We start from the raw sequence: 27,678 nt of genomic DNA, 5'->3' as shown, positions 1-27,678 counted from the left end.
GGTTTGGGGGAAGCAGAGCAGACGAGGTTTGCTTGTTATTAGACTTCCTTGCTCAGCTGTGGATTGATTCTTTTCGGGACCTGTGTTAGCGTGCAAATCCCAGTTGAAAATGGGTTTTCATTTCCTCAGAGGGAATGTCAATCTATTGTAAGAGACACCGTGTCTTACACACCCCACAGAGCTATTAAAAGGCTTCCTCAAAATATACGCATGCATTATAGTTAGAGGAAACACACAGAGAGATGTGTCAATAGCTGAATGTTCTGGTTCAATACCAAGAGGGGGGTAAAAAAGACAGGACCTGGGCTGCTTAGTGGGTCAGGCTGTGATGGGCGTGAGCAGATTGGGTTCCCTCTCCCATCTCAAGGAGAGGGAAAGGATATATCGTGTGCTCCAAACACATCTGTTTAAGACAGTGCTCAAGTTATCCCTTACATAGCATACTTGGAGGTGGACAGGGAGCCCTCGTGGGGGATTCTGAATCCACACATGAGGAACTGGGGGTCCACTCTGGATACTGCACAAGACACAGACATAACAAGACACAGACAGAAAGCAAGCCTGGTTTTGAGAAATGGTATCAGCAAATATAAAACAGATTCCTTGAGGGTTTATCAAACCCTGTCCTGCCTTCTCTTACTGACTGACCTCTTGTCTCCTCCCCAGTTAGATAGCCTGATAGTTTCCACATCATATTACATGTATCCTGTTGTTCCTCTCTAAAGCCTTCCTTCCCATGGTTCCTGGTTTCTGCGGTCACTCCATGTTGTATGTCACCCCCCCCCCCATCTGAGATCTGGAGCTAGGAACTGCGGGGGAGAGAACATGTGACGTTTGTCTTTATTGGTTCGTGTTACCTCATGCAATAGGATGATTTCTAGCTCCAAACATTTACATGCAAATTCTGTCTGCTTACATCCAGTTTCAGGTGGATAGTATTCCATGTGTGTACACGCTCATTATCCATTCCTCTGTCAGAGGACACTTAGATCACTTCCATCTCTTAGCACGCATACACAGAGCAACAACAAACATGTCTTTGAGCTAGTATCTGTGGCGTAGGATGTTGGGCCTCAAGGTGGTGTAGCTGGTCACATGGTAGTTTTCTTTTGGCATCCGGAGGGTTCTCTGCACTGAGTCCTCAGTGGCTGCTTCTAGTTTCTTTCCCACCAATAGTGAATGAGGGCCTTCATTCCCCACATCCGTTTATTGGTAGTAGTTTTGTGATCTTAGCCATTCTGACTGAGGTGAAATAAAATCTCCACATTGTTTGCTTCACTTCTCCCTGATGCGCAATGATGACAAGCACTTCCGGATGTCACTCTTAGCCAGCTTTATTTCCTTGGTGGGGCATTCTAGTTAGATCCCTAGTCCCAGTCCAGCATTTATATTTTAAAATTGGGTCATTGGTTTCCCTGACTTTGAGTTGTTTTATATGTTCTGTATAGCAGCCCTCCGCCACGTGTGTCTAATCTCACACCTCTAGTTTCCCCAGCTCCACTTGCTGGAGGCGCTGTGCATCCTCCAGTGGTTTTTACCTTTGACAATTATCAAATGGCCACAGTATGAGTACTTGTGTTTGGATTTTCTATTTAATTCCTCTGATTTACCTGTCTCTTTACGTGCTGCTCATACCATGTTGATTTCACTATTAAAGTTCTACAATATTCCCTTAAATCTGGAATAGCAATCCCTCCAGTATTACTTTTTTTTTTGATTCATATCGCTTTGTCTATTCGGGATCTATTTTGGTTCCATAAGAACTTTAGGATGTTTTGTTTTCTATCCCTGTGAAGAACATTATGAGTATTTTGACTAAGATTGCATTAAATCTGCAAATTGTCTCTGGTGGGATGGTCATTTTCATTCATAATCTTAGTTTCACCAATCTATGAACACATGATATCTTTCCATTTTCTACTTTTAAATAGCTGGTCATGGTAGTCTACGTGACTCCTAAAACAATAAAGATTATCAATGTAGCCCCTGTTTGCCTCTCAGGGGAGGAGGTTGAGACTCTATCGCTAAAGACATCACACACTTAGACCACATGACCTGGAGGACTCCAGCTGGATGAGACCAGGAGTTCCTTTCCAACGGCTCAGTTTTCAGGCTTCCAGGAAACACTATGTAAGGTGCCAAGGGAGGGACAATTAAACAGCTCTACTGTGTGTGTGACACTTACAGCCCTAGTGTGTGTGGCACTTGTGACCACAACAATTACCAGTGTGACAAGATATTTATAAAGGTGCAACACTAGTCACTCATAAGTCAGTGACAAGCAACCGCAGACCAAATGGACTTAGGACTCACCTAACAGGTGGCAAAAGAGGCCTGGTACTGGGAACCTCTTGGTCTAGTGAGGTCATGGGAGGCTTTGGCGAATAATTTACTACTAGCACATTGCTAGACAAACATGATTCTTTACTATATTTTGAATCTTATCCTTGTACCCACAGATAAGAATAGCTACTGCCTTTTGTCAAAGAAGCCTCTCATCACAGCAAATGGCATGGCCACAGAAAACTACAACTCTGGGTGCAATGCAGAGATCCATGGGTTGGTGGGGAACCCCAACGGATACATCTCTATTACGGTTCCTGATCTATAGTGAGGGAATGTTCTGGAACAGAGTATGGGAAATGGTAGGAGCCAGAATACAAAGCAGTTGGCCATTAATCATTCTCTCCCGGAAATGGCTGCACAGACAGAATGGGCACCATGGCCATACCAATGGATGAGCTAATGCAGAAGGAGGAAATTTCCATGGAGTCTCACTCCTACAAAAAGAACCTAGAACAAGAAACTAGTGACTGTTGGGAAAAGGAGAATTAGCTTCCCTTAGGGATGTGACCCAGGTTGGTTATCCATTGCAGAGTGGGCAATCCAAAACCATAGAAACTCTATAACAAAAATGGACCTAGTAGTTTATGCTTAGAAGTATACTACAATTATATCTATGCCATATATACCTATAGACATATATGTATATAATATATATTAGTGGATATACATACATCTCAACTTAAGTTGAAAGAGACTTTCAGTTTAAGAATGGGCAGGGCATGGGATAAGTTTGAGGGAGGACCATCGGAGGAAGAAAGGGGAGGGGTGTGATATAATTCTATTTCAGTTAAAAATCATTAAAAATTATGGAATGTGAAATATTATACAAATGTAAATCACATCAACATTTCTATGAATTGTTAAAATATTATCATTTGGACTGCCAAAACCCTGACATCATCCATGCTATATGAAGCTAATATTTCCTTAATGGCACATGATTTGATGGGCATTTCACAAAAGTAAAATAATTTACTAGAGGAAGTGACAGGGATGGGGGAGAATTAGGAAACTCCTGGAACCAATGGCCAAGCTGGAAGAGGCACCAATATGAAGAAACAGATCCTCCCTCAGCACAGGTGCTGGAAGGGGTTGGGTGGTTACAAGTTCTACAAAGCATCCTGATGCAGAGCCCACTAAAGCAGGGCCAACATGGCACCCATGGCTCAGACCCTAGGAAGAGAAATATACCTGTTCTGTTGCATAATACAAATCCTTCCTTTTTCCTTTTCTTTTCTGAGACAGGGTCTCACTGTGTACCCCTGTCTGGATGGAATTTACTCTGTACAAGAGGCTGTTCTCAGACTCCTGGAAGTCTGCTTACCTCTGCTGTTCTCAGACTCCTGGAAGTCTGCTTACCTTTGCTGTTCTCAGATTCCTGGAAGTCTGCTTACCTCCACCTCTCTCCTGAGTACTGGCATTAAAAGTGCTCTGCCTTTAATTTTTTCCCTGCCTTTAATTTTTAAAGAAAAAAAAATCCCATGATTGCTGCCATTATACAATTAGGATTATCCAACTTGTAAGCAAAAATCAAAATAGGTGCAGCTGTTAAAGCTCAGGGCTGCAAGGGACCGAGGAGACAGCTCGTTTGGTAAATGCTTGCTGCACAAGCCTGACACCCCAGGCTTGGTCTCCACACCCACTTCAGGAAACAGCCATGGCGAAGAGGACTTGTAATCCCAGAGACAGGGAAGCAGAGAAGAAGAGTATCTGTGGATCACTAGCCTGCTAGCCTGCCCTAGTTGGTGAGACCCAGGACCCAGTGAGAGATACTGTCTCAAGACAAAGGATGGAAAACTTCTGAGGGAGGATATCCAAGACTAACTTTATGTGTGCACAAACACATACACACCCTCATACCCATATAAACTACACTCACAACTCTATACATACACACACAATTACATATACACATAACTGCCTATGTACACAACTGTGTACATATACACATAACTGCATATATATACAGTTGCATACTCCAACAATGCATGCATACTGTATACACTCAACTGTATACACACAACTGTGTATACACACTATATACATTTAACTGTAAACACATTCAGCTATGTACCCATACAACTGCACGCACATACACACATTATTAGTTTCTACTATTGTCAAACAGTCAGATGATATGGTCTCCAGTGGGCTTTTGTGGGACCACCTGTCTCTAGGATCCCCAGAGATAAGAAAGTCCACAGATGATCCTTAGATTACTTGATAACCCCTTTTCATCATGCATAATATTTAATGTAATATAAATGCTATGCAAATAGCTGTTATATACTACTGTTGAGGCACTGATGAGCAGAAAAAAGTTTACACATATTTACCATTGATATAATTTTTATCTGAATACTTGAGATCCAAAGCTTTTTGACTCTTTCACTGTGGAATCCCATGAAAGTGCCCACCAGCCTTTGGAAATTTATACTGTCAGTTTGTTTCTGTGTTTTGAGACAGGGTTTCTCTGTGTAGTCCTGGCTGTCCTGGAACCCAATCTGTAGACCACGCTGGCATTGAAATCATAAATCTGCCTGCCTCTGTACCGGAGTACCGGGAGTACCTTTCCTTGGGTAATACTGTCTTACTAACTGACACGATCTAAAACGTTAAGTAACCCCATCGACGTTCACGGGCTCTCCTCCTCTCGGTGTGCCATCCACCCAAAGCCTTGTGTGACATCCAACCATGTCCACAGTGAGAACGCACTGGGAGAGCTCAATAAGCATTTCCCTTCCTCCCAGACACCCATCACTCAAAACCAACTCTGCGTTGTAAGAATTTCTCCCTTCTGATTTTCATAAACACTACATTTTGCTGTCCATCAACCTTATTCTTTGTAACTTGCATAATGGTTTTGACACAATTAATACTTTGTAATCCAAGAGCCCAGAGACTGCATACAGGCTATAAATCACTCTTTATGTTACAAACAGACTTCCTGGCCAGCAGCCCTGCCTCACATACCCATCAGTAAAGACAGCTTTCAAACTCTATGAGAGAATCTGTCATTCCACAGCAATGCTCTTGGGTGATGAACACATTAGCTGCAAACAAACTTGAGGGACAGGAAGAAGTGTCTGACCCATTAGCAACCATCGTTGAAGTAGCCAGCCTCTGTGAGCCTTAGGGGCCATTCCAGTATCAGTCACGTAGTACCCAGAGCAGGATGTAAGATCGGAAGAGGAAGAGCAGCAGAGGCAAGTTGAGAGAGGGCAGGTCTTGAGGTCATGGGCTCTAATGCTCAGTTTAACCTATAATTCACCTTTAGGGGTATTTTTATCCTCACATGGAGTACAAAAGCAGAGTTGTAGAAAGCTTGTGCTCCAACTGTGGGATGCGAAACAGTAACACGGTGAGAGACCGAGATGTCAGCGGAATACCGCCTGGTACTCACCAGCACACTTTGTTCTCGTTCTCAGAGCTGGCCCAGGAGATCCAGTGCCGCCTTCCCCCGGCCTGGTGAGAAGTACACTGATCTCATACTCTGTGTCTGGGTCAAGGTGCCCAATCTTGTAACTGGTAGAATCCACCGGCTGCCGATCATTCCAGCTCCCACTGGCTGTGCAGTACTCGACCTCACGGGCCACAATGGGTCCATCCCCATTGATGGAGTTGGCGTTGAGCTGTATCCACAGATAGGTCGCTCCGACAGAGGCAAGCTGAGGTGGGGCGATAGGAACTGGTGGCTCTGAAAGCAAACCAGAGACCTTTGCTTTGTATTCAGCTGATAAAGAGTTAAACACACATCCATGATACCAGAGTAGAAGATATTAGAAAATCAGCGATGAACTCATGAGAGGAATTTGTGCTTTTTAATTCCCATGTGTATAGTGTTAATGATTTAAACAAGGTTCAAACCTTACCTCTAAAACTAATGGAGGAGCTAGAGAGATGGCTCAGTGGTTAAGAACATTTATTATTCTTACAGAGGACCTGGGTTTGATTTCTGCTACTCACGTTGATTTGCTCACAACCATCTATAATACCAGTTCCAGGAGATCTGGAGATCTAAGGCCATCTGTTCTTCTGTGATATATGTATGTGCATACAAGAAAACCACCAGCACAGATACAATAAAGTAAATCTAACACAAATAAATGACAGCAGAGCTAACTTGAGTTGAGCATCTGTATTCCCAGCGACTTAGGAACCTGGAAGGAGGCTTACGAGGAAATCAAAAGCTCAAAACCAGTCAAGGCAAAACGAGACATGGTCTCACTGAGGTAAAAACAAAAAAGAGGTGGGGATGCGGCTCATTGGGAGAGAGGCTGTCTAACATGTCAGAGGGCCTGGGTTCGATTCCCAGCACTTCACACAGTGGTTGCAGTGGTGAATTCAGTGCTAGAATTCCAGCACTCTAAAGGCAGGAGGATGAGAAGTCGAAGGAACTTCAGGAGACTTCAGTAGGTTTGACTGAATCCGGACTGTAATGCTGTCTTAGAAGACAACAACCAAACCAAACCAACCAAACAAACAAACAAAACTACAAACAGCAACAACTAACCCCACCTAACTTGTTCAATAAGTGTGCCCATAACCCATCCTAGGGCACAATAAACACAATGTATACAAATATTGTACATTAAAGTTTTTCTTTCTTGACTCAAAAATCACTACTTAAGATTCCCTGAGAGGTGTCATTGAAACAGGAGGACATATTCCACTGACCGCCTCTCACTGAGAATCTTCCAACATCATCGAAGGCATGTGGGTTTTCTACATCATTAAACTGAGTAGGCGCATGCCTGTGATGCCAGTCCCTGGAACTGATGGAGGCAGGAGGAACAAGAGTTCAAGACTAGCCTTGGGCACTTAGGGAGTTCAAAGCTACTTGTCCTTATGTTTATATTCCTAATCATCTTAACAACAAGGGAGAAATTATAGTTTATCTGTTCAGAAATCCATTTCTGACGTGACTCGGTTTCTCCCAAAGGTGTCACAGTGGGTGCATCTGAGTAAAGATGCAGATAATAAAGTTTACTACTGCTGTCTATAAGCTTGCTTCTGGTATGAGCTTTACTAAAGGTATAAAAAAAAGTACTATAGTAGCCAAGGATGCTCTGAATCAAACTACACCCAGCTCAATACAAGTTGAAGAAACTAATAACAAACACTCCCTGTAACTATAGAGTCTCCTGCACTGGGCAGGTTATCTTCCTCATCCTTGTCTAAGAGGGAGAAGGCTGGTCATCCTACCTATAAGTCATCTCCCATATTACTAGCTATCTGCTGGTTGAATGGCCCTCCAGGCACCAAATGCAGGAACTCTGCAGGCCTTTGACACTGTGAGTGGTGCTCCACATGATGGATGAGATCATGTACAAAATTACATATTTTGTACTTCAATGGATTGTCATCCAAGAAAAACCACAAGGTCTTGTGGTTTTTGCTCAGGGGTGTTTTCTACAGGTAGTTTGTGCTTTTCTTCCCTGACCTGCTTACTGCAACTACTGAAATACCAGCATGTACTGACCTGCTTGCTACAACCTCCCTACCCTCTCACAGGGCAGGCATGATCAATCGATTGCAACCTTGTTTCCTACAGACCGAGACCACATGAAAACTAGCATCTTGTGAGGCCTGTCCCTGAGATAGCAGCTTCACGTTGATCTCAGGAACCCCCAACCTCCAAATCAGAGCAGTTCTTTGTTCTTTCTGTGGAGATGGGGTATCTTGTTCTCCGCCATGTGACAAAAGCCACATTGACTAGACAATAGCTCGTTAGGATAAGTCACACTAAGACATCATGCTTTGAGTGTGTTTTGATTATGGCTGTGATGGAACACTGTTACAAATGTGATGTAAGCAGACTAAAATATTTTTCTCAATGTTTCTCCCTGGAAGCTTTGTGCTTTAAATAGTTCTCACTTATCATTTGTAACACCAGGCAATTCCTTGAATAAGATGAGCAATGGGACTTTTTTATTATTATTATTTTAATAGTGCAGCCATCTGTCTTTAGTCAGGAAAAAGTTAAGCTAAGGATGTATCTATGATAAAACGTAGGCTGGGATGAAAGAGCAGCGAACTATCCTTAAGTTATAGATGAAAACAAGTATCGTAAATTCCCATTCAAGTCAGAGCTGGGGGCAAGGTCACAGGGGTCATGGTTCATCCACTCAGGTAGGATATTCTTACGAATATTCTAAAATATTCGTAAGAATATCCTAAAATGAAAACGTCTTCAGTATGGTTTTTGCCCAGAGAGTATTTTCAGAATTAATTCCATATTGCTAAGAGATACCCATGGGTAAATCAAATGGAAAGTTCACCTAGAAACTAAAAACAGCTGGGGCAGAAATTAAAAAAAAAAAATAAACACGAAAAATAAGTCAGTATTTGAATTTTAAAAAAAAAAATCACAGGAGAGAGAGGGATGGCTAGAGAAAAGGGGGGCTCGCAATCTAAGCAAAGTAATAGACATTTACCTTCTTTCTTTCATATAAGAATTAAACCTATTTTAATTTAACTTTTTTTTTTCAAAAATGCAACATCATTAAAGTAGAATCTAGTATCTTATCCCCAATATTTGTGGCTGATCTGGTAACAAAGGCCTGAATCCCAGTTACTACAGACACAGAAACTGGCCAATTGCAGGTTCAAGTCTAGCCTGAGCAACTTGTCTATATGGAAATATGGTTACAGACATAAACAAAAGACAAATATCACATCAGGGCCCACCCACAGCAGCTGTTGCCAGCCTTGGCACAGTGCGGAGATGCAAAGCAGTGAGTGGTAGTGCATCCTGTCAATCATCCAGGGAACCTACCCCACACTGTCCTCAGACAGGAAGAGGTGGTGTGAGAAACAGAACCAGAGCTTATTCATTGCCTCTCCCTGTGTGCTCCCTGGCAGACTAGAATCTTTTCTTACTTGTAACTTCCAATAAATCAACGTTCTCAAGGGAAGTTGGCACCACATTTACAATGGATGGGAAGGACAAAACAGGAAGTCTTCACCACGTGGGTCAATCTCAGGGCAGTAGGGCAGCAACTGTAACTTTGACAAGGGGAGGGATCATCCCAGAGAAATGCACGTGATGGAGAGTGAAAGGGAAAAGTGTAAAGAACAGAGCAGTGGGGGAGGGGAAGAGGAATGGAGAGAGAAGAAAGGAGAGGAAGGAAAGGAGGAGAAGGAAGAGGGGACCTCAGCTGGGAGCATCCTGCTATTCCATCCAGTAAGAAGTCTGTTCCACACTGAGGCACCTTGACTCGCTTGAGCCGTCACCAGATTACGGTCTGTGTGGTGCCGATGAGCTTTAGTACCACTGTGAATCTTAAGCTTCGACTCAAAATTTCATCCTGGCAGTCTAATTCAAACTTCACTGTGCATAAAAATGCAGGGTGGCAAAATATATGACTCAAGTAAATATTTAGTGTGTTCTTCCTTCTGCCGAACATCCATCAGTGCTACGGTGGGTGACTGATTGTCAAGATAGAGTCACTGAGACGCCAGCGTTGTCTCTCTCAAGCTGAACAATAGGAGACAGGGCCTCTACCATGCGGGCGCAGGATTCCCAAGCCCCCTGTAGTGCTATGATGGAGGCTGTGCCTAGCCATTCTGGTTCAATATGGGTGTGGTGGAAGGTTAAATAAATGACATGACATTTACAGTTTTAAATTTTGGAAGGGTGCTCCTGCTGTGTAGTCCCACATAAAAAGTATGAAAAGGAACTCAGGAGATATGAACACCCCTGTCGTCCTCCCCTTCAAAGCCTGACGCCCACCCACCATCAGCCTACTGTGCACACATGTGTGCTTTCTGCCGCTGAACTTCCCATCGGCCGCATCACAGCCCGTGTCTGCTTAGCTTGTTCTGCCACGCAAAGACAGTAAGTATTCTTTAAAATTGGCCACAAATTCGCCAATAAGGGAACTGTCCACCTTGATGTGATCAACTCTGTGATCTGTGTTCAAGAGAGGCAGAGGTGTGGGTAGGAGGCTTAGCCTGGAGGAAGCGGCTCAGTGGGATCACACATGGATCTTACGCTTCATCCATAAAACGTGAGACATTATTAGTCTCCCCAGGAAAAAAGGGGTGCCCTATCACAGTTGTTTAAAACCCAGCATGGCGCACATACAAGCTCAAATTATTCTATGGGGCTCCAAAAGTTGCATTAGTATCTTTTGATGGGATAAACTTCTCTGCCCACAAAAAAATGAATTAAATCAACTAAAGAAAAATTATTTTCATTCTGTTTTTTACGTTTCATCCTCCCTCCCCCCCTTGTCTTGAATATAACTCAATTTTCCAGTCACACAGCATATAGGAACAGAGCTTAACTGGGGCATTATGAATGCTAAGACACTGCTATCAACACAGCACCCATGATATATCAGGACTTTTTATACAGACATTGCTTCGTTTTTTACTAACCACCTCGATATCATAAACTCCCGGCCTGGTGAATATTTGCATTTTAAGTGATTTTTTTTCTATCAGAGGAAAAAAATTCATTCCTTAAAAAAAATATTATAGTTTGTAATCTGTATCCACAGAGCTGGCAGCAGCCCTGGTTGAGAGCACAGTCACTGCCCTGTGTGCTACTAAACCAACATCAATCATAGGCATTTTCCGGAAGCATTGCTCACACACAAAATTTGTACTTAAAATGCAATCCATCAATATAGCCTAACAGCAAACTACCGTTCAGAAAGAGACAGGATAAGTTTGAGCATAAACAAATACTGAGCAAACAGCCAGGCATGCGTGTCTATTTTAATAGACTATGTGGGGGAAGAAAAACACACTAAATACCTTTAACTACCAATTCTGCGTAGTTTGATATCCCGACGCCTCCTTCCGTGCGGATCATGCAGCGGTACTTCCCAGCGTCTCTCTTGGTCGTGTTTACGACGTTAAATGAGGCTATGAATCTTCTGGAACTAGCCACCTTTATCTCCTTCAGAGGAGCATCTCGGACATCGATGCCCTGTATCAGCGGAAGGACAGGAAGGGGCAATGTCATCTGTCATATGGAGACAGTCAGACACCTGATGTCAATTACCAACGCCACACTCATGCAAATCTTGGTTTGACTGTTTATCCCCATGCGCTGTAAGAGACAGCAGTTCTGCCTTGATCAACAAAATGAAGATGGAGGGCTCCAGGGTTTAGTGTGGAGGAATGGGCTGTTTGTAACCTTCCAATATATTAAGTCAGATGAGATGGACAGGGAAGAGAGAAAAATACACAACTTTTTCCTTTGATTTCTACAAACATTTGGCTCTTCATGACACCTCATCTTACATTTTTATTTTTGGTTAGAAGACAAAAATCAAGTCACCAACTACCCCATTACTAACCCTAATTTCTATATGACCAACTAAACAATTACCAAAAAATAATACTACAATCTCTTTCAGAACCCTCACCATGTCTACAGGGACTGGGCTCAGAGGAATGACCCAAGTTTTACAATGCTTTTCCCAGACACATAAAACCTGCAGAAGTGGGTGCTTGATAAACATCTGAGTCTGAGATATAACGAGACAGAAGTCTCTCCGCATGTCCTGCGCTTGCCATTCCCCAAGAGGATGATGGTTCTACTGTGGAGAAGTTTTGTGTTTTTCTTAGTCCCGTACAACAAGTTAGTCTTTTATTTACAAGCTCTTGGAAATCCAATCATTGCAAGAGGTGAAAGCCAGAAAGGACATTAATAAATTCAGTTCTTGATAAGTCTTGGGAAGTCTGCTATCTTCTCTATGCTATTTATATTAATATGGAGCAACAGACTAAGATCAAGGCTTATATATGATGCCAAGCCCTGTGCCAGTTGTTCATTGAGAACCTATGCTTTGGTGACAAGCTGTGCATCCAGGGTCACAATGCTGAGCCGCAGATAGACATCCTCCAGTGATGGCCAGATGGGGGAGGGAAAACCAGTGGCTGCCAGATGGCACCAGGTGGATCACCCGCAGATACTGTGGACAAGACAGGCTGATCTGAAGAAGCAATGTGTGCATGGAGGTAAGCATGAACGTAGCCCGGCCAAGGGTCATTAAGGGAAGACCGTCCTAGTCACACAAAACAGCAAGAGAAGCCAAATAGGATCAGAAAAAAACTGGCTGTCATGAAGGCAGCAAGAAGTTGGATTTGCAAGCTACGCTAAAATGTTTTCCTTAATGCCATAAAAAGCACAAGGCTACTTGGACAGTAAAGGCCATCTGCGTGGTGCAGTGACTTATACCACACAAACCAACAAACAAGAAAGCATTTCTCTATAACACTCTGGGACAGTCATTCTTAACCTATGTGAGTCTGGAGGTTAGCCTAACTCGGGTGCCAGGTTAAATGTCACCATTAAAAGTGATGTGTCTTTGCAGGCCCCCGACTTCCTCACCCACAGAGAGATACCTCAGTTAACTCTCAGGGCTGTTGTGAGACACGAAAGATGTATGCAAGGTCACTGACATAATGATTGTCCCCACATATCCCCATCTGAGGTCTGGACAAAAGGAGCAGCAGATTCAAGGAGAAAAAGCAGGCAGGATGTCAACCTCAGACTGCAGTATACAGAAACAATGGGCTTGCTAATGCTAAAACACAGAATGAAATAGACTCACTCACCCAGTCACTAGAAAACCACAGGGCCCCCACATGTTAGGTGCTGCTGTAAAACACACAGGACGGAGGAACAGTGTTCCTATAGCAGTGAGCTGCCCAAAGGATGGGCTGAGCCACATGCTCCATGCTTCCTCCCAGGCAGCTCTTGCTTAGACAGGGAGAGAGCAGTCAGGAGTGCTGCACTAGTAGAGTTCCTGACACTTAGAAGGAAACATTAGGAGTGGGGAAGAAGGGTTCCACATGCATTATTTTTGGCATTAACTATAAAAGCAGCTTTATAACTTAAAGAGTAAAACATAAGGATGCAAATCCCCATGTATCTAGAATTGTGTGTTTGGTTAAACTTAAAACTTTGATCTAATGAATAGTACCAAAATGTTATGTTTGAGAGAGAGAGAGAGAGAGAGAGAGAGAGAGAGAGAGAGAGAATATTAGTATTAAATATATATATATATTTATAAGAGATACTTATATCTATAAAGATACTTATATCTATATATAAATATATATATAGTATTAATATTTTTAATATAATATTATTATATAATAATAACTTTATATAATATAAAGATATATATATATAAGAGAAAGTATCCTCTGAATATCATGCACTTAATCTCTGGTAATACCTCATAATCAAATCAAATAGAAGAGATCTTGTACTTGCAGCCTTCAAAATTGAAATGTTTCATCTTTCGAGTTGAAAAAAAAAATCTAACCTCTTGCTGATGAGAGCAGTCAGCCCTCCTGAAAGACAGACTGAGCACCCATAAGCATTTGTTTTATTTGCCAGCGGTGTGACAACCAAAGCCCAGGGCATTGGTTATTGCTTTATTTACCTAAGTATATACTCAGAAAAGTAAATATATTTCATAAAAAATTGTGTTTAGTTTTTTCCCCATTAGGCAATGATCCCATAGCACATTTCATAACAGAGGTGCATACTGATCTCTGACCATAGCCCAAGGCTATACGGCAGGCTTCAAGGGAAGGGTCCCTGCTTCTGCATTTCTATTTCTGCTGGAGAAGGGGCAGTTGGGAGCCACTCTCCTTCATGCTGTAGTGGGACTCTGTAAAATGCAGAGCCTCACACCATCAGCTCCACACAAGGCCTATGCGTCCGTGAACTCCCAGGAAGGAGCCTTTAAACAAAGACTCCCCAAATACTTAACCACACAGAAAAGCCCAGCTCCTTCATGAGGAACAGCACAGGGCAGGAGAGCCTGCAGTGCTGAGCAGCAGACAGTTGGCCTTCCTCTTGCTATCCAGAATGGGTAGCACTTCATTGCACACTGTTAGTCCTTTTGGCTAAAGGATATTTCAGGGGTTTCTGAGGCGCCTCTCAGCTAAGTCTCTGCCCACTCATCAGGAGTGTGGTGGGCAGAATGGCACCTCCAACAGCATCTATATGCCTACCTTCATGATATAAGAGGTGTTCCTTTCAACGCTAAAAGAAAGTTTGCAGACACGATGAAAATAAGGGTGTAGGGATAGAGGATGTGCTGGGTTATCTGGGTATTCTATGGCCATGGACAGTTCTCATAAGTGAAACTGGAAAGTTGAAAGTAGAGCAAGAAGCCGGGAAGAGCAGAGCCCAGATTGCCCCAAGGATTTGCAGAAGAAATCAACCCCGATGTCACTGTCCTCTGAGGCCTTCTGATCTCTGGAAGTGAAGGTGGTGGAGTCCAGGAGTTTCTGCTCATGTGTTACAGTTGCACTAAGAAATTAAGACAGGCAACCACTGAGGCAATGAAGTGCCACACGACTTGCTTGTGATATATAGACATTGTGAACTTAATTTCCCAGAGTTGCAGAGCAAACATTTAAGGTCATGTTGAGTCTCTCGCAAAGGAAAGAGTTCAGCCCCAAACTAGCCCAACTTGGAACTGGAAGATTTTGTAGTTGCTATTGTGGAATTTCTTGAAAGGTTATCAGTCTAAGTCCCTTCTCAGCTATATGATTTACAAATAACTTGAGGCTGAAAACAAATACTCAATGTTGGTCACATCCTTCTCAATCTCAAAAAATTAGTAGAAGACAACACCAATCAGCCAGGCATTGTAGGCTTGGCATGAGGGCAGACAGACACAGGGCACTGGAGTGGAACCAAGAGCCTATACATGAAGCCTCACGTGTGTCGCACACTGATGAGGACTGTGATTATCAGACTGTGTGGATGGGAAAGAATGGTGTTCTCAACAGTGGTAGTGGGGAAAGTGGATAGGCACTGGCCAAAAATTTTTAAAAAATCACATTCTTAGCCTTGTTGCGTGCAGGAGCTAAACTCAAGAGATAATGCTCTACCAACAGAAAACTTTAATGGTCTGCAATCTAGCCCTGTTTCTTTTTTAAAACTGTGATGCCAAAATCATAAGCACCAAAAGAAAAGTGATCAGGACTGCATCAAGATCACAAATTTCTGTGCATTAAAGAATCACTTCAGATGGCGACATGTCTCAGTGAGCTAAGATGATGCTGTGCAAATATCAGCACTGGAGCTCAGATTCCCAGAGCACAGATGCCAGGCGCGTGTGATAGTCCGCCTGTAATCAAGAGCCTGGGATACAGGGAACCTCTGCAACCAGCTGGACATCCAGAATAACTGAAATAGGAGCTCCCACTGCAGAGTGACCCAGCCTTCATAGACCACATGAAGAGCAATCAAGGAAACCATTCAATATTAACCTTGGGCTTACACAGTCACACACACTCACACACACACACACACACACACACACATACACACACACCCCCACACACACACCACATACACATGCACATATGAATATTCAAATAAGATGCACACAGACATATGCAAACAAAAGTAACTGCTGAGTATCAGCCCATAGTTTGGGAAATATCCCTAAATCATAGAGCTGAGAGGGGATTTAGACTGATAACACTTCAAGAAATCCCACAATCCATTAACAACTACGCAAACTTCAACTCCAAATTGGACATAATACATTGGTGTTTCTGTAAAGAAAGAATGCAAATGGCTAACAGGCACATGGAATGGTGTCCAGCCTCACTAATTTTCAGGGAAATGTAAATCAAAACTACAATGTGATACCAGTTCACATTTATTGAGACAGTTTATTGTCAGGTATGTGTTAAATCCCAAGTGCGGGGTGGATGCAGGTACCTGGGAGCAGTGTTTTGCAAAAACACTGCTCTTCTACAAAAAAGCTAAAAAATAAAATTACAGTATGAACCAGCAAGTCTATTGCTTGAACACAGAGTTGGAAGAGTTTCTCGGAGACTTGATGCTGTTGGTCACAGCAGCAGCAGTTAAGACCTTACCTTCCAGGGAGAATTAATGAGCCAAGTGTGACATACACACAGGTAAGAGAATTGCATTTGACCCCAGAAAGGGGGAAGTTCTGACAAATGCTATAATGTGGAACATCCTTAAATATGTTACATTAGTGAAATGTTACACTATATGTTATGTTCCATTAGTAACTATGTTACATTAAATGAACCCTATTAGTCATAAATGGCAAAAGCTGAATGCTTCCATTTGAGTTTTTTAAAAAAGGCAACTTAAAAACTGTACAACTGTATCAATTAGAGACAAATATCATTACTTTAGTATACTTTAGATTTGTTTTCATTGTCAAGTTTTATTTTAAGTAAAATCTGAAATGATGTCCCAACCCTCACAGATAAGTTTATATCTTCCTTTAAACATTCTGTGAGGTCTGCAGACATTTTAGTATCTTTTATATTATTGGGTAGCTTATGAATAAAACATACATATAATAACTTTGATTATGAGAATCCAAATATTCAACTGAATGCTTCTATTTAATTTTGTGGTACCATGTGGCTTTTATAGGATGAAATTATTTTTCTTACTAGGTAGAATTTTAATAAAAAAATTAATCTCACTTTTATTATTTTTAAAAAACGGCTATTGAGCATTCAGTCCTTAAGGGACTATCCACCCTTCCTCCAAATCTGAAGGGAGTATCACAGATACGGAAGCAGAGAGAATGTAGGAGCTGGACAGTGGCGAGGAGAGCCAAGCAAGGAACGAGGTCCTGGGACATGACCTGACCACTGTGATCACCGCCTCACAGCAGACACAGTGACAGCTCAGCACCTGAGTGGGACTGGACCACCAGCCATGGTCTGGGGAGGTCCCCAGGGGTTCCCCTGGAGCTCTTGCAAGCCATGCCTATTGGGCCAACAGGAACCTTTGGTTTAAGTAATAGCACAGCTATTGAGCTACCTTTGCTCCAGGAGAAGGTTCCACATCCATGCCCAAGGCCATAGCTCTGGTTAAACCCGGAAAGTCACACATATACAAAGCCAGCAAAAAGCTAAGAGTGTGTGAGGAGGATTGTGGGGAGGGGGCTTTAGTGGAATGAGAGGGCACAAGGGGCATGGGGGGGACTATGAACAGAATGTAGGAACTATATATTTTGAAACTGTCGGTGAATACATTAATACTTACATTAAAAAACTCCTATTAGACACCAAGGCATACAATATGATGACCTCTGTGCAAAATAAAGAGGATCCTTGAAATGTTCACCTTAAGGAAATATAAGTGCAGGGTTTCCCAAAAGGGAGAACTGAAACCTAGATCTGAAAAGAGTCAGTAGGTGCCACTAAGATGTATAGGGAGGGGGGTTACATGAGCATACTTAAATATCTATTGGATTAATCTCAGATGATGAACACCATTTATCCTTGTGGCAGTACTAATCACTTTGTACACGTCTATAAATCCTATCTTGGAACCAAATGCTAAGTATCCTGATTCGGGCAAGAGTTGAGGTTGAGTCAGAGGAGGAGCAAAAGGAAAGGCAAAACTAAAACCAAAACCTGAGGCATGTCCAGGAGCAAAGGTGGGCGGTCGTGACTAACTGTGCTTAGGCTGGACCCTCGATGCATCAAGGGTTTGAAAGGGGTGGCAGAAGCAACGGGAGAGGGGATCCTGGAGGGACGGATGAGGCATAGACAGGGGGACTGGATAGACTGAAAGGAGAAATGTCAGAAAAGGGTGAACTGGCCTCAGGGTGGGGTGGGGGACTCTCCCAGACGGGGATTTTTCTTCCCATTCTCTGAAATCCTGGCATTACACATTATTGTGAGCCTCCTTGCTCCTTGGTGCTGAAGAGTCAGAAAAGTCCAACAGGCACCTTAGATTCAAGATGAACCCATTGACAGACGAAGGCTTGAGGAACATCCACATCTAGGTTAATAGAAGAAAGGATGAGGGGGAGAAGAAAAGGAGGGAGAGACCTTGGTCATCGCTCTGTACTGTGGATGAGCTGTAGAAAACACTCCCCTAGCAAGCTAAAATAGTCATAGAAATAGGAAGACTTCTATTTCTAGCTAGTCACACTTGTCTGACACATGAACAGAGAGACAAACGAAAACAGTAACTGGTTTTCAGGGAGAGACTGGAGGATTAAATTATTTCCTTTCCAGGAGCCCTTTGGTCTCCAGAGTCACTTGCCTTGGCTGGAATTAACTGGTAATTGTGGAGTGGTGACCTGCTCTGATCCCACTAACAGCTGGGGTCACAGGGCTTCTAAGCTCCTCCCCCTGGAAACCATTCTTGTGGTGGCAGTGACTAGGCAGAACAAAGCGTTAAAACCTCGGGCACTACCAAGAAGTCAGGGGCATCTGGTAGGGCAACCTTGTTATATTTGAACAGCTGAACAATGAGAATGCGTCTTGGGTGAAGCTAGGAGCTGAAGTGACTTCTCCCCATTTTTCTGGGGCATAAGATGAAAGGCAGCCCCATTAAACACTGCTGACTGCCTCTTAACAATGACAGCACAGTGCATAGTGACCAAGAACAGGGATCCAGCACGATTTTTGTGATACAGCCCATCACGGAAGACAGCCAAGAGAACACGCGGCATGAGAATCACACAGCCCGGGCACGAGAATCAAAGGGCTGCGGCTCCAACTTTTGTGGAATTTCATGAAAGGCCTGTAATGACAGGGGACCGATAAGAACTGGCCTCACTGAGTTAAATGTGACCCTTTGTGAGTCCCGAAGCATTTTAAAAGTGTACTTATTCCACTGTGAGCAAGTCAGGATAAAGCACTGATAGTAATTTGAATTATCCTTGCAACCTTCTTTGGGCTCTGGGCTCACTCGAGAACTTCTAAATGAGCGTGATTTACCACGAGAAGGAGTCGCATCAAGGCTTTCGGGAATATGTACGCCACAATCAGGGAGATGATTGAAGGAAATTGAGACCCGCGAAGTGAGCGGCAGTTGGAGTAAATTAATCAATCTCGGGCGTTTTGGAACTGTTCAGAGCGGGTTGAGCTCAGCAGATGACAGACAGGGGCCCCGCACAGTCACTTGGGTGGGGATGGGATATTGTCCAGTACCTTACAACAGGAAAAGTTGTGCTTACCCACGTTCAAGCAGGCCCCAATGCAGGATGCTGAGGACATTCAATCGTGGAGGCCACTAAGGCCCATCAGCGGTACAGGCAAAATTTCCTCCCATTTAGCTTACATGATCTAAATGGGATTGCCAGAAAGCTCAGCAGATCAGGTTTCTCCAGCCCTTGGCCTTGTCTGCTTGATAATTAACACACAGCTAAACTGCAGAGGAACAACAAAGCCTATTACCATCTGAAACTTTCCCCTGGGGGAATCTAAGTGAGGGCCACACCCACCTTCCTTTCTCACAGGAGGGTCTTAGATTCTTAGAAGTCAAAATAAAATAATTTTTTTAATAAAAATAAAATAAAATTTTATTTGTTAATAAAATTAAAATCAAAATAAACAAATAAATTATTTTTAATAAAAATAAATTTTATTATTTTTATTTGTTTTTGTTTTCCTCTTATATAAAAAAAGAGGAAAACAAAAACAGCATTGTGAGAATTAGAGGATTAGAGTTCTTAGGTCAGTGGAAGATGCCAAAGCCTCTCGGCTACCCTCTGAAGGGATCCATCCTGACTGGTTGTCCAAACTCAAAGCCCAGTTTTCCAACCCCAGCCTTAAGGCTGCTGCGCAGCCATCTCCCTGCAACCCTAACTTCTGCAGCTTCATCCCCAAAATTCACCAGAGTCTTTGACCGAGTTACATGAAATCAGTAAATGACTTCGGGTAATTAGTTCATTACAGGATCTCCCTAGATACCTCACGTATACTTGGGGGGACATAAAGGAAGCCTTTCTCTTTAAATTGGAGTGACCCGAAACCTCACCAGGCTGAAACATACGATGCAGGCTGGAAGGCTTTTGGCCATCTCTGTCTGAATACTTAGATTTCTCAAATGGATGCAGCTGTAGACACGTAACCAACTAAAACAATAATGGATGTGATTTTCACCACTCAGAGACTTAGATAGTAAATGGTTCCTATAGCAACCGAAGACAGTCCACTCTCTCTGCTCCTGGTATTTTCTGTGTGGTAAGTGATGTTAAATTTATGCTTTAATATATATGGTGTAAAATACTCAAGTTAAGCTTGCTGAAAGGAACCATAATTTTACCTCTTTACAAATCATTTTGTAGCTTTTATACCTAATAACAAAACGGTTCTGATATACAGTTCTGATTTCCCCCCTCATTATCTATAAATGAAGCTAAAAGCCACCAGAAAATGTAGACCGTATATGACCAGCTGCACTTCACCCACCAGAACAATGCACATGGGCACTCATACACACATAAACACAAGGTAAAATCATAATTTAATGGGCAACTTAAATTCCTTCACAAAGGTCATGAATCCTTGACAATGCCTAGGTTTCCCACTGTGCTTTGCAACACGTGTTGTGGGGTAAGAGACAGTTTCTACACATGCATTAATCCAGCTCCTTACCAACAATGTACCAGTGTGCCCTGAGCTCCCAGGCCTCTGCTGCATTTTCTGTAAGTATAAATGTTCTGCAAGGATCAATGAAAAAAATCACCAAAAAAACCCCCACCAAAAATCAAAGCTCAAATATCACCTAGGAGAGCCTCCAATAGTGCTCTGAAAATGACATTATACATACACACACACACACACGTACAAACACACACATACACATACACATTCTCAGAGATGTTCTCAAAATTGGGTTTGAAAAGTGATCAAAAGTTGGTTGAATGCTTGGGTGTTTTGCATAAATATTTAATTTTAGTGTCCGGTATGGTAAAACACCATATTTAAATGCATAGACTGTATCTGACAACATCTACCAAGCACCACCAAAAACTTCAAGATTCCAACAGCTGTGTGTCCAGAATTCTGGCTTTAAGACTTTGCAGATATGAAAATGGGTCTTCACCTTACTGAGTTTATTTTATAGTTCTGAATTTTAGAAGAATTCTACCCACACAGATACTAACCTCATCACCAAGAGGGGATGCATCTGTCAGTGATAAGAAAGTCTCTATTAAGCTTGGAATACCCAAGATACAATTCATAGACCAATTGAAGCTCAAGAAGAAAGAAGACCAAAGTATGGATACTTTGGTCCTCCTTAGAAGGGGGAATACCAGGACAGGGAAATGGGAGTGGGTGAGTTGGTGAGCAGGGGGATGGGGGGGATGAGATAGAGTGTTTGTTAAGGGGAAACCAGGAAAGGGGATAACATTTGAAATGTAAATAAAAAAAATCTAATAGAAAAAAGAAAGTCTCTATTAGGAGCAAGACAGTTAGCTCAGCAGCTAAGAGCCCTTCCTGATCTGTCAGAGGACTCAAACTTGATTCTCAATGCCACAAACAGTAGCTCACAACCGCCTGGCACTCCAGCTCCAGGGGACCTGAAGAGCTCTTTTGGCCTCCAAGGGCAGCAGAGCACACATGACGTATATTCACACAAACACATGCACATACACACACAAAAAAAAATCTTTTACAATTTTCTTTATTTATGTTTCATTAAATATATTAAAATTTTGTGATAGCTACAACAAAGGGGATATTTAAAGTATGTTTCTAACCATCAAAAACTTTACATAGCAATGAACATGTTTGCCCATGATTACACTTGCACACCCACATACACTTGTGTATAAAACACATGCCCCCAAATAAACATTTATTTTAGATTTCTAAATCTTGTTTTACCCCCGGGGGGATTTATACCACAGAGAAACCTAGAAAATATTTTTTTTCCTCATTCCATTTTGTGCCTGGATCTTAGAATGTTAAGATCCTAGAGAGTTGGCATGCAGAAAACCATTTTTATAAAGGCTATAGCTTCAGAAGCACTGAGTGTGGAGTATCCCGCAACAGGAATGTTTGAAACTTGGTGTTGAGACTGGTTCAGGTTTGTGATGTTTGCATACACATAATGCATTACTAATAGTGAGATATAGGGCTAGGGAAATGGCTGAGAGGACAAAGGCCTCAAAAGCTTGAGAACTGATGTTCGGATTCCTGGAAACCATGCAGAAGGCAGGCAGTTGTGGTGCTGCCTACACTCTGGGCACTCAGGAGGCAGAGCTAAGGGATCCACTGGGAAAACTAGACTAGGTGAAATTGGTGAATTTCTGGTTCAAGGAAAGCCCTCAATTCAATAAATACAGTGGGTAGTAATCAAAGAAGACATATCAAATCAGCTTTGGGTTTTTCATGCATACAAACACACACACACACAGGCATGCATGCACAGACATACACACACACTATGTGCACACATGAACACATACTAACACATAGTCATAGACATGCAAACATAGACATGCACATATACACAGGTGCAAACACACATGAAAGTGCACAGGCACCTGCATACATATACGCAAATATGCACATATGCACATAAAATAATGAAAAGATGACATCCAGGTCTACAGAGTAAAATCAGTTACATTTCAGGTATTCTTTATGCACATAGGCTGAAAGTGATTTTTACAATTCTTTAATGATTTTGAGTTTTGGACTTCACCCTAAGCTATTCATAAAATAAATACTTTCTCACAGAATATCTACTCAACCAGAGTACATCAATAATTTAACAGAAGAATTACTTGATCCTCACGAGTCACAAACCAAACAGCACCCTGAGAGCAAGACAAAGTATTGGATACCTTAAACATCCAGAGTCATGGAGATTCTATAGCTATTGTGTCCCATCTTGGCCAAGGCACATGAGCACATGGAGAGTTTCAAGCATGGAAAAGGCAGATGATTAGAAAGGTGAAGAAGAAGAAGGAAGAGGGAGGAGGAGGAAGAGGAACATGAGGAAGAAGAAGAGAAAGGAACAGGAGGAGAAGGGGAGGAGGAGAAAGAAAAAAAGGAAGAAAAAGAAGAGGAAGAAGAAAGAGAAGGAGGAGAAATATGAGAAGGAGGAAGAAGAGAAGGAAGAGAAGGAGATGGAGGAGGAGGAAGAGGAGGAAGAGGAGGAGGAGGAGGAAGAGGAGGAGAAGGAGGAGGAGGAGGAGGAAGAGGAGAAGGAGGAGAAGGAGGAAGAGGAGGAGGAGGAGGAGGAGGAGGAGGAGGAGGAGGAGAAGAAGAAGAAGAAGAAGAAGAAGAAGAAGAAGAAGAAGAAGAAGAAGAAGAAGAAGAAGAAGAAGAAGAAGAAGAAGAAGAAACAAAAGATATCTTAAAAAAAGAAAAAGGAAAACATCCTGGAGTCAAACAGGAATGGAGTTATCAATATCAGAATGCTACTCTAACAGAATTGGAAAAATAGAGACCTTGTATACAAAACCTGATAAGAAAAGCATGCTGAGGTGTCACCATATCCAAGTACATACCATATCCACAGGCTCTACACACAAGCACTTAAAAAACCAAAAATTAAATCCACAACATCAAAAATCATTTGAAAGCTAGATAATAGCTCATATCTCTAGTTCTAGCACTTGGGGGGGGGGGCTAAGGAAGAAAAATGTCCTGGGCTACATAGCAAGTTCCAGACCAGGCTGGCTCTACAGTACAGCTATGTTAGGAAACAGAAACTGTTTATGGATGGCACACAGGCATTGTCCTTGTCATTAGCCCCTGACAAACCCGGCACAGCTGCCAATAGACAGCCCTGACAGTGTGATGCCTATTGTAAGCTATCTTAACATTCTTTCAGTGTGTGAGAGAATGCATACAGGTCACACACAAATGCCACACAATTTTATACAAGGTTGGCATCTGAGGACTGTGATACTTACAGGCCTCCTTACCACAAACTTCCGGGACACCCAGGGACTACTGTTAAGGTACCAGTTTTTCATTTCCAATTTACTCTACCATTGAATTTTGCTTCAGATTAGTTACTTTCAAACCTTTCTTCACAATGGAATCACTTGGACAGTATTTGATGAAGTACTAAAGGATAGGACCCCATTATATTAGAATCTGAAGGTAAGCCTGAAATTCCTAAATCTTCCAAGGTAATTCTGTGGTTGAAGCAGGATGGAAAAAGTCTACAGCAAGATAGATCTCTGTCTCCTAAAATAAAAATCAGTTGTCTCCATATAACATGCTAAACACTGTTTAAAACGAACATTTTCACTACTAGTAATGGATTAAAGATTGGAATCTCAAGGTCATCGAGCTGAAACAGAGGATCCCATGTCTGGGATGTCTGTAAAATCTTAGAGCCAATGCTATCATTGATGTGACAGGGAGTCCCTGGGATTATCCCCTATGACCCCGGTCCTGGGAGCTCACACTTCTCACCGTCTTGTCCCAAGCAGTGTGCACACATGAAACAAGAGCAGTGAAGTGGTTTTCCTGAATAATTAAGAACTGTACAGATAACAACGAAAAGAAGAGAGTCGTTTTTAAAAGGTGCTAAATGCTTTGTAGAAAATGTCAATAAAAGATGTCTATCTCCTTCATCAAGCACAACAGACAACAGATCTGGATCTCATTAACACAAACACCCACCCACTCAGGCAATAATCCGATATCCTTAGCACAATAATTTAAAATAACTGAGACGTGGGATAAAAAGAAAAGAAGCTAAATGCTTATATCAGTCTTCAAGTGCGATAAAAAGCTTTTAAAGTAGTGATTACTAAACTTTTAGAAACAAATAAAAAAGTAAGGGTGGATTTAGAACATGTAAGTTTAAACTTCTATACACATTCCTCTTTCCTGACAGGAAGGACTCTAACAAAAGCCAGGATACAGAAAAAGTGTGTGTGTGTGTATGTGTGTGTGTGTGTGTGTGTGTGTGTGTGTGCGTGTGTGTATGTGTGTGTGTCTCATCAGCCAGAAGGGCAAGGTGTGCTCTGTGCGGAGGCCATGAGAAGCCTCCTCCTTAGACACATTACCACCTGACAGCCCATTGTGGGTTCATCCTGGAAAAATACGTTTGACTACTGGTCACTTCCTCCAGAGAAGAGGACAATACAAATAACCAGCTAAGCTATGTCGATTAAAAGGGATAAAGGATTTCAGATTCATATAAATGTGGCACTCCACAGTTGTCAGGCTATCGCAGACATGAAAAGTACTGTAAGAGTCAGAGACCAGGCAGGTGCAGGAAGAGAAGACAACATGGAAGCCTATTATTGTGAGACAGTGGACACAGAAGTGTTAAACACAGAGTGCTCAAGCTTGGCACAAACTCGAAATTATAAATAATTTAAGATAGAAACATTAAAGACCTGGGGTTGTGTCTCTGGGGGAAGCGGGGGGGGGGGTGCATGTCTAGCACACATCTAGCACAGGTCTACCATAGGTCTACACAGGTCTACCATAGGTCTAGCATGTATAAGGACGTGAGTGTGACCCCAGCACTGCAAAAACAAACAACTGAAACGCTGCAAAGAACAAAAAGAAGGAAAGAAGGTGGGAAAGTACTCTAGGAAATTTAAGGAATGAGTAGGCTGTAGATTAAAACCTAAAAGAAACAAGAAGTGCTGCGATTGGAGCTCAGCAAGGAGACGCACTATGATTGGAGCTCAACAAGGAGAGCCGCGATTGGAGCTGAGTAAGGAGAGCCGTGATTGGAGCTGAGTAAGGAGACACATTATAATTGGAGCTCAGCAAAGTGAACACCACCAGTCTCCAAAATTATACCCCAAAGGAATTGAGTGGCATTCTGTGGGTGAGGAGAAGGTTGCTGACATACACTCAGTCACAATTCCCTAGAGTAGGCACAGGCCCAAGGAACTGTCTGTCACACAGAATATACAGGGTAGGACTTAAAGGACTGAAGCCTCCAGGGTCATGCTTATTTGAGAATACATGTGTAACTTAAATACTTGAAATTAAGAGGTGCTATTAATTTCTACATTAATTCCTGATATGAATTATTTAGAAATTCAGCTTACAAACTTGTGATCCTCCTGCCTCTGCTTCCTTCAGCAAATCTTACTGATGTGTGCCAACACAACTGCCAACCAGACTCCCCGAAAGCTCCCAGGGACTAAACTACCAACCAAAGCATACACATGCGAGCACCCATGGCCCCAGTCGGATGTGTAGCAGAGGGTTGCCTTATCTGGCATCAAAGGGTGAGGAGCCCTTTGGTCCTGTGGAGGCTCAATGAATAACCCAGTCTAGGGGAATGCTAGGGTGCTGAGGCCAGAATGGGAGGGTGGATGAATATGCTCATAGGAACAGAAGGGGGGATGGAATAGGAGGTTTGCAGAGGGGAAACCAGGAGAGGGGATAACACTCAAAATGTAAATAAATAAAATATCCAATAAAAGAAAGAAATTTAACTTATGGAAAGGCCTACAAAGCAAGCTCTCTGCTCTTCGTGTGAGTGTGTGTGTGTGTGTGTGTGTGTGTGTGTGTGTACACAAAGACAGAAACAGGGAGATAGAGAAATGGAAGAGACAGAGGGAGACAGAGAGCAACAGAGACAGAGGGAGACCATGGGGATGGGGAGAGAGTGATAGAGTGTGGGTGAGAAGACAGAGAGCAACAGCAGAGATATAGACAGACAGACAGACATTCCTTGGTTTTTCTTCAGGGGAGAAAGGCATTATAATTTAGAGCTTAAGATTCTTTGCGGAATCTAATTTGACAAAACCTGTCAAAGGAGATCGCAGAGAAAGAACAGCAAGGAAAACAGGAATTCCCAAAAGACAGGGAAACTGCTGAACTTGTGCAGCGAGCTTGGAACCCCGGAGATCTGACTGATGTGGGAAGAAGGTTCTAGAACAGAAGGGGCTTTGGTGTCTCCAGTCCCTCCTCCAGGACAATGTGCCTGTCCTCATACCGTCCGCCAGGTCAGTAAAAGGTGGTGAACACACGTACCTGCAGCCAGAGCCGGTCCCCGGCCACTGTCCTGCCTATGGCGCTGCACTGGAAGGTCGCAAACTGGCCGGCATTCACCTCCACATTCTGAATCCGCAGGAAGTGGGGAGTTCTCGCTACAAGAGGAAGAAAGAAGTCAAGAAATTATAAGGGGACCCGCAACCAGAACACCCACTCATAAGTAGTCGATACATTTCCCACGTGGGACCTTCCCATTGTCCATCTGGTGAGGAAAAGGATTTTGCTTTGGAGTGTCATTTGAAAGGGTATCATGGAAGGTTTGGATGTGTGTGCTCTGTGAAACAAGAGAGAGAGAGGGGAAGAAGAAACGCCAGGCAATCTGGGATAGAAGCAAAAGAGAAGATATTTCATTGTTCCTGCTGGGCAAATTACAGTAGCTCAGCAGTCTCCTTGTAATAACAGATCTGTATTAATAAAGATTATGCTGACGCCTAATTGATGTTTTGAACAAAAACATATTAGATATTTATACTCGCAATGTGAAAAGAACAGTAAGAAGTTAAATGATGTTGTCAAGGAAACTCTGAAACCCAAATACAGAGCTGTGCATAATATATATTTTAATACAACTAATTGGTATGCAGCATTCCCTCT

General features: G+C 42.6%; 1 protein-coding gene across 1 annotated transcript in view; it reads right to left on the bottom strand.

Moving 5' to 3' along the window:
* Positions 1-27,678, bottom strand: part of Ptprm (protein tyrosine phosphatase receptor type M) — a 525,410-nt gene that overhangs the window by 361,781 nt on the left and 135,951 nt on the right. Inside the window, exons 5-7 of the mRNA XM_052193354.1 lie at positions 27,064-27,179; positions 11,113-11,287; positions 5,750-6,043 (exon numbers count right to left, since the gene is read on the bottom strand). Of these exons, the coding sequence (XP_052049314.1) occupies positions 5,750-6,043; positions 11,113-11,287; positions 27,064-27,179 (585 nt within the window). The remainder of the gene's footprint in view (positions 1-5,749; positions 6,044-11,112; positions 11,288-27,063; positions 27,180-27,678) is intronic.

Source organism: Apodemus sylvaticus, chromosome 9, assembly GCF_947179515.1.
Source record: "Apodemus sylvaticus chromosome 9, mApoSyl1.1, whole genome shotgun sequence".
In the NCBI taxonomy this organism is placed as follows: domain Eukaryota; kingdom Metazoa; phylum Chordata; class Mammalia; order Rodentia; family Muridae; genus Apodemus; species Apodemus sylvaticus.
The sequence above is the reverse complement of the archived record's forward strand: the minus strand, read 5'-3'. Positions and strand labels throughout refer to the sequence as shown.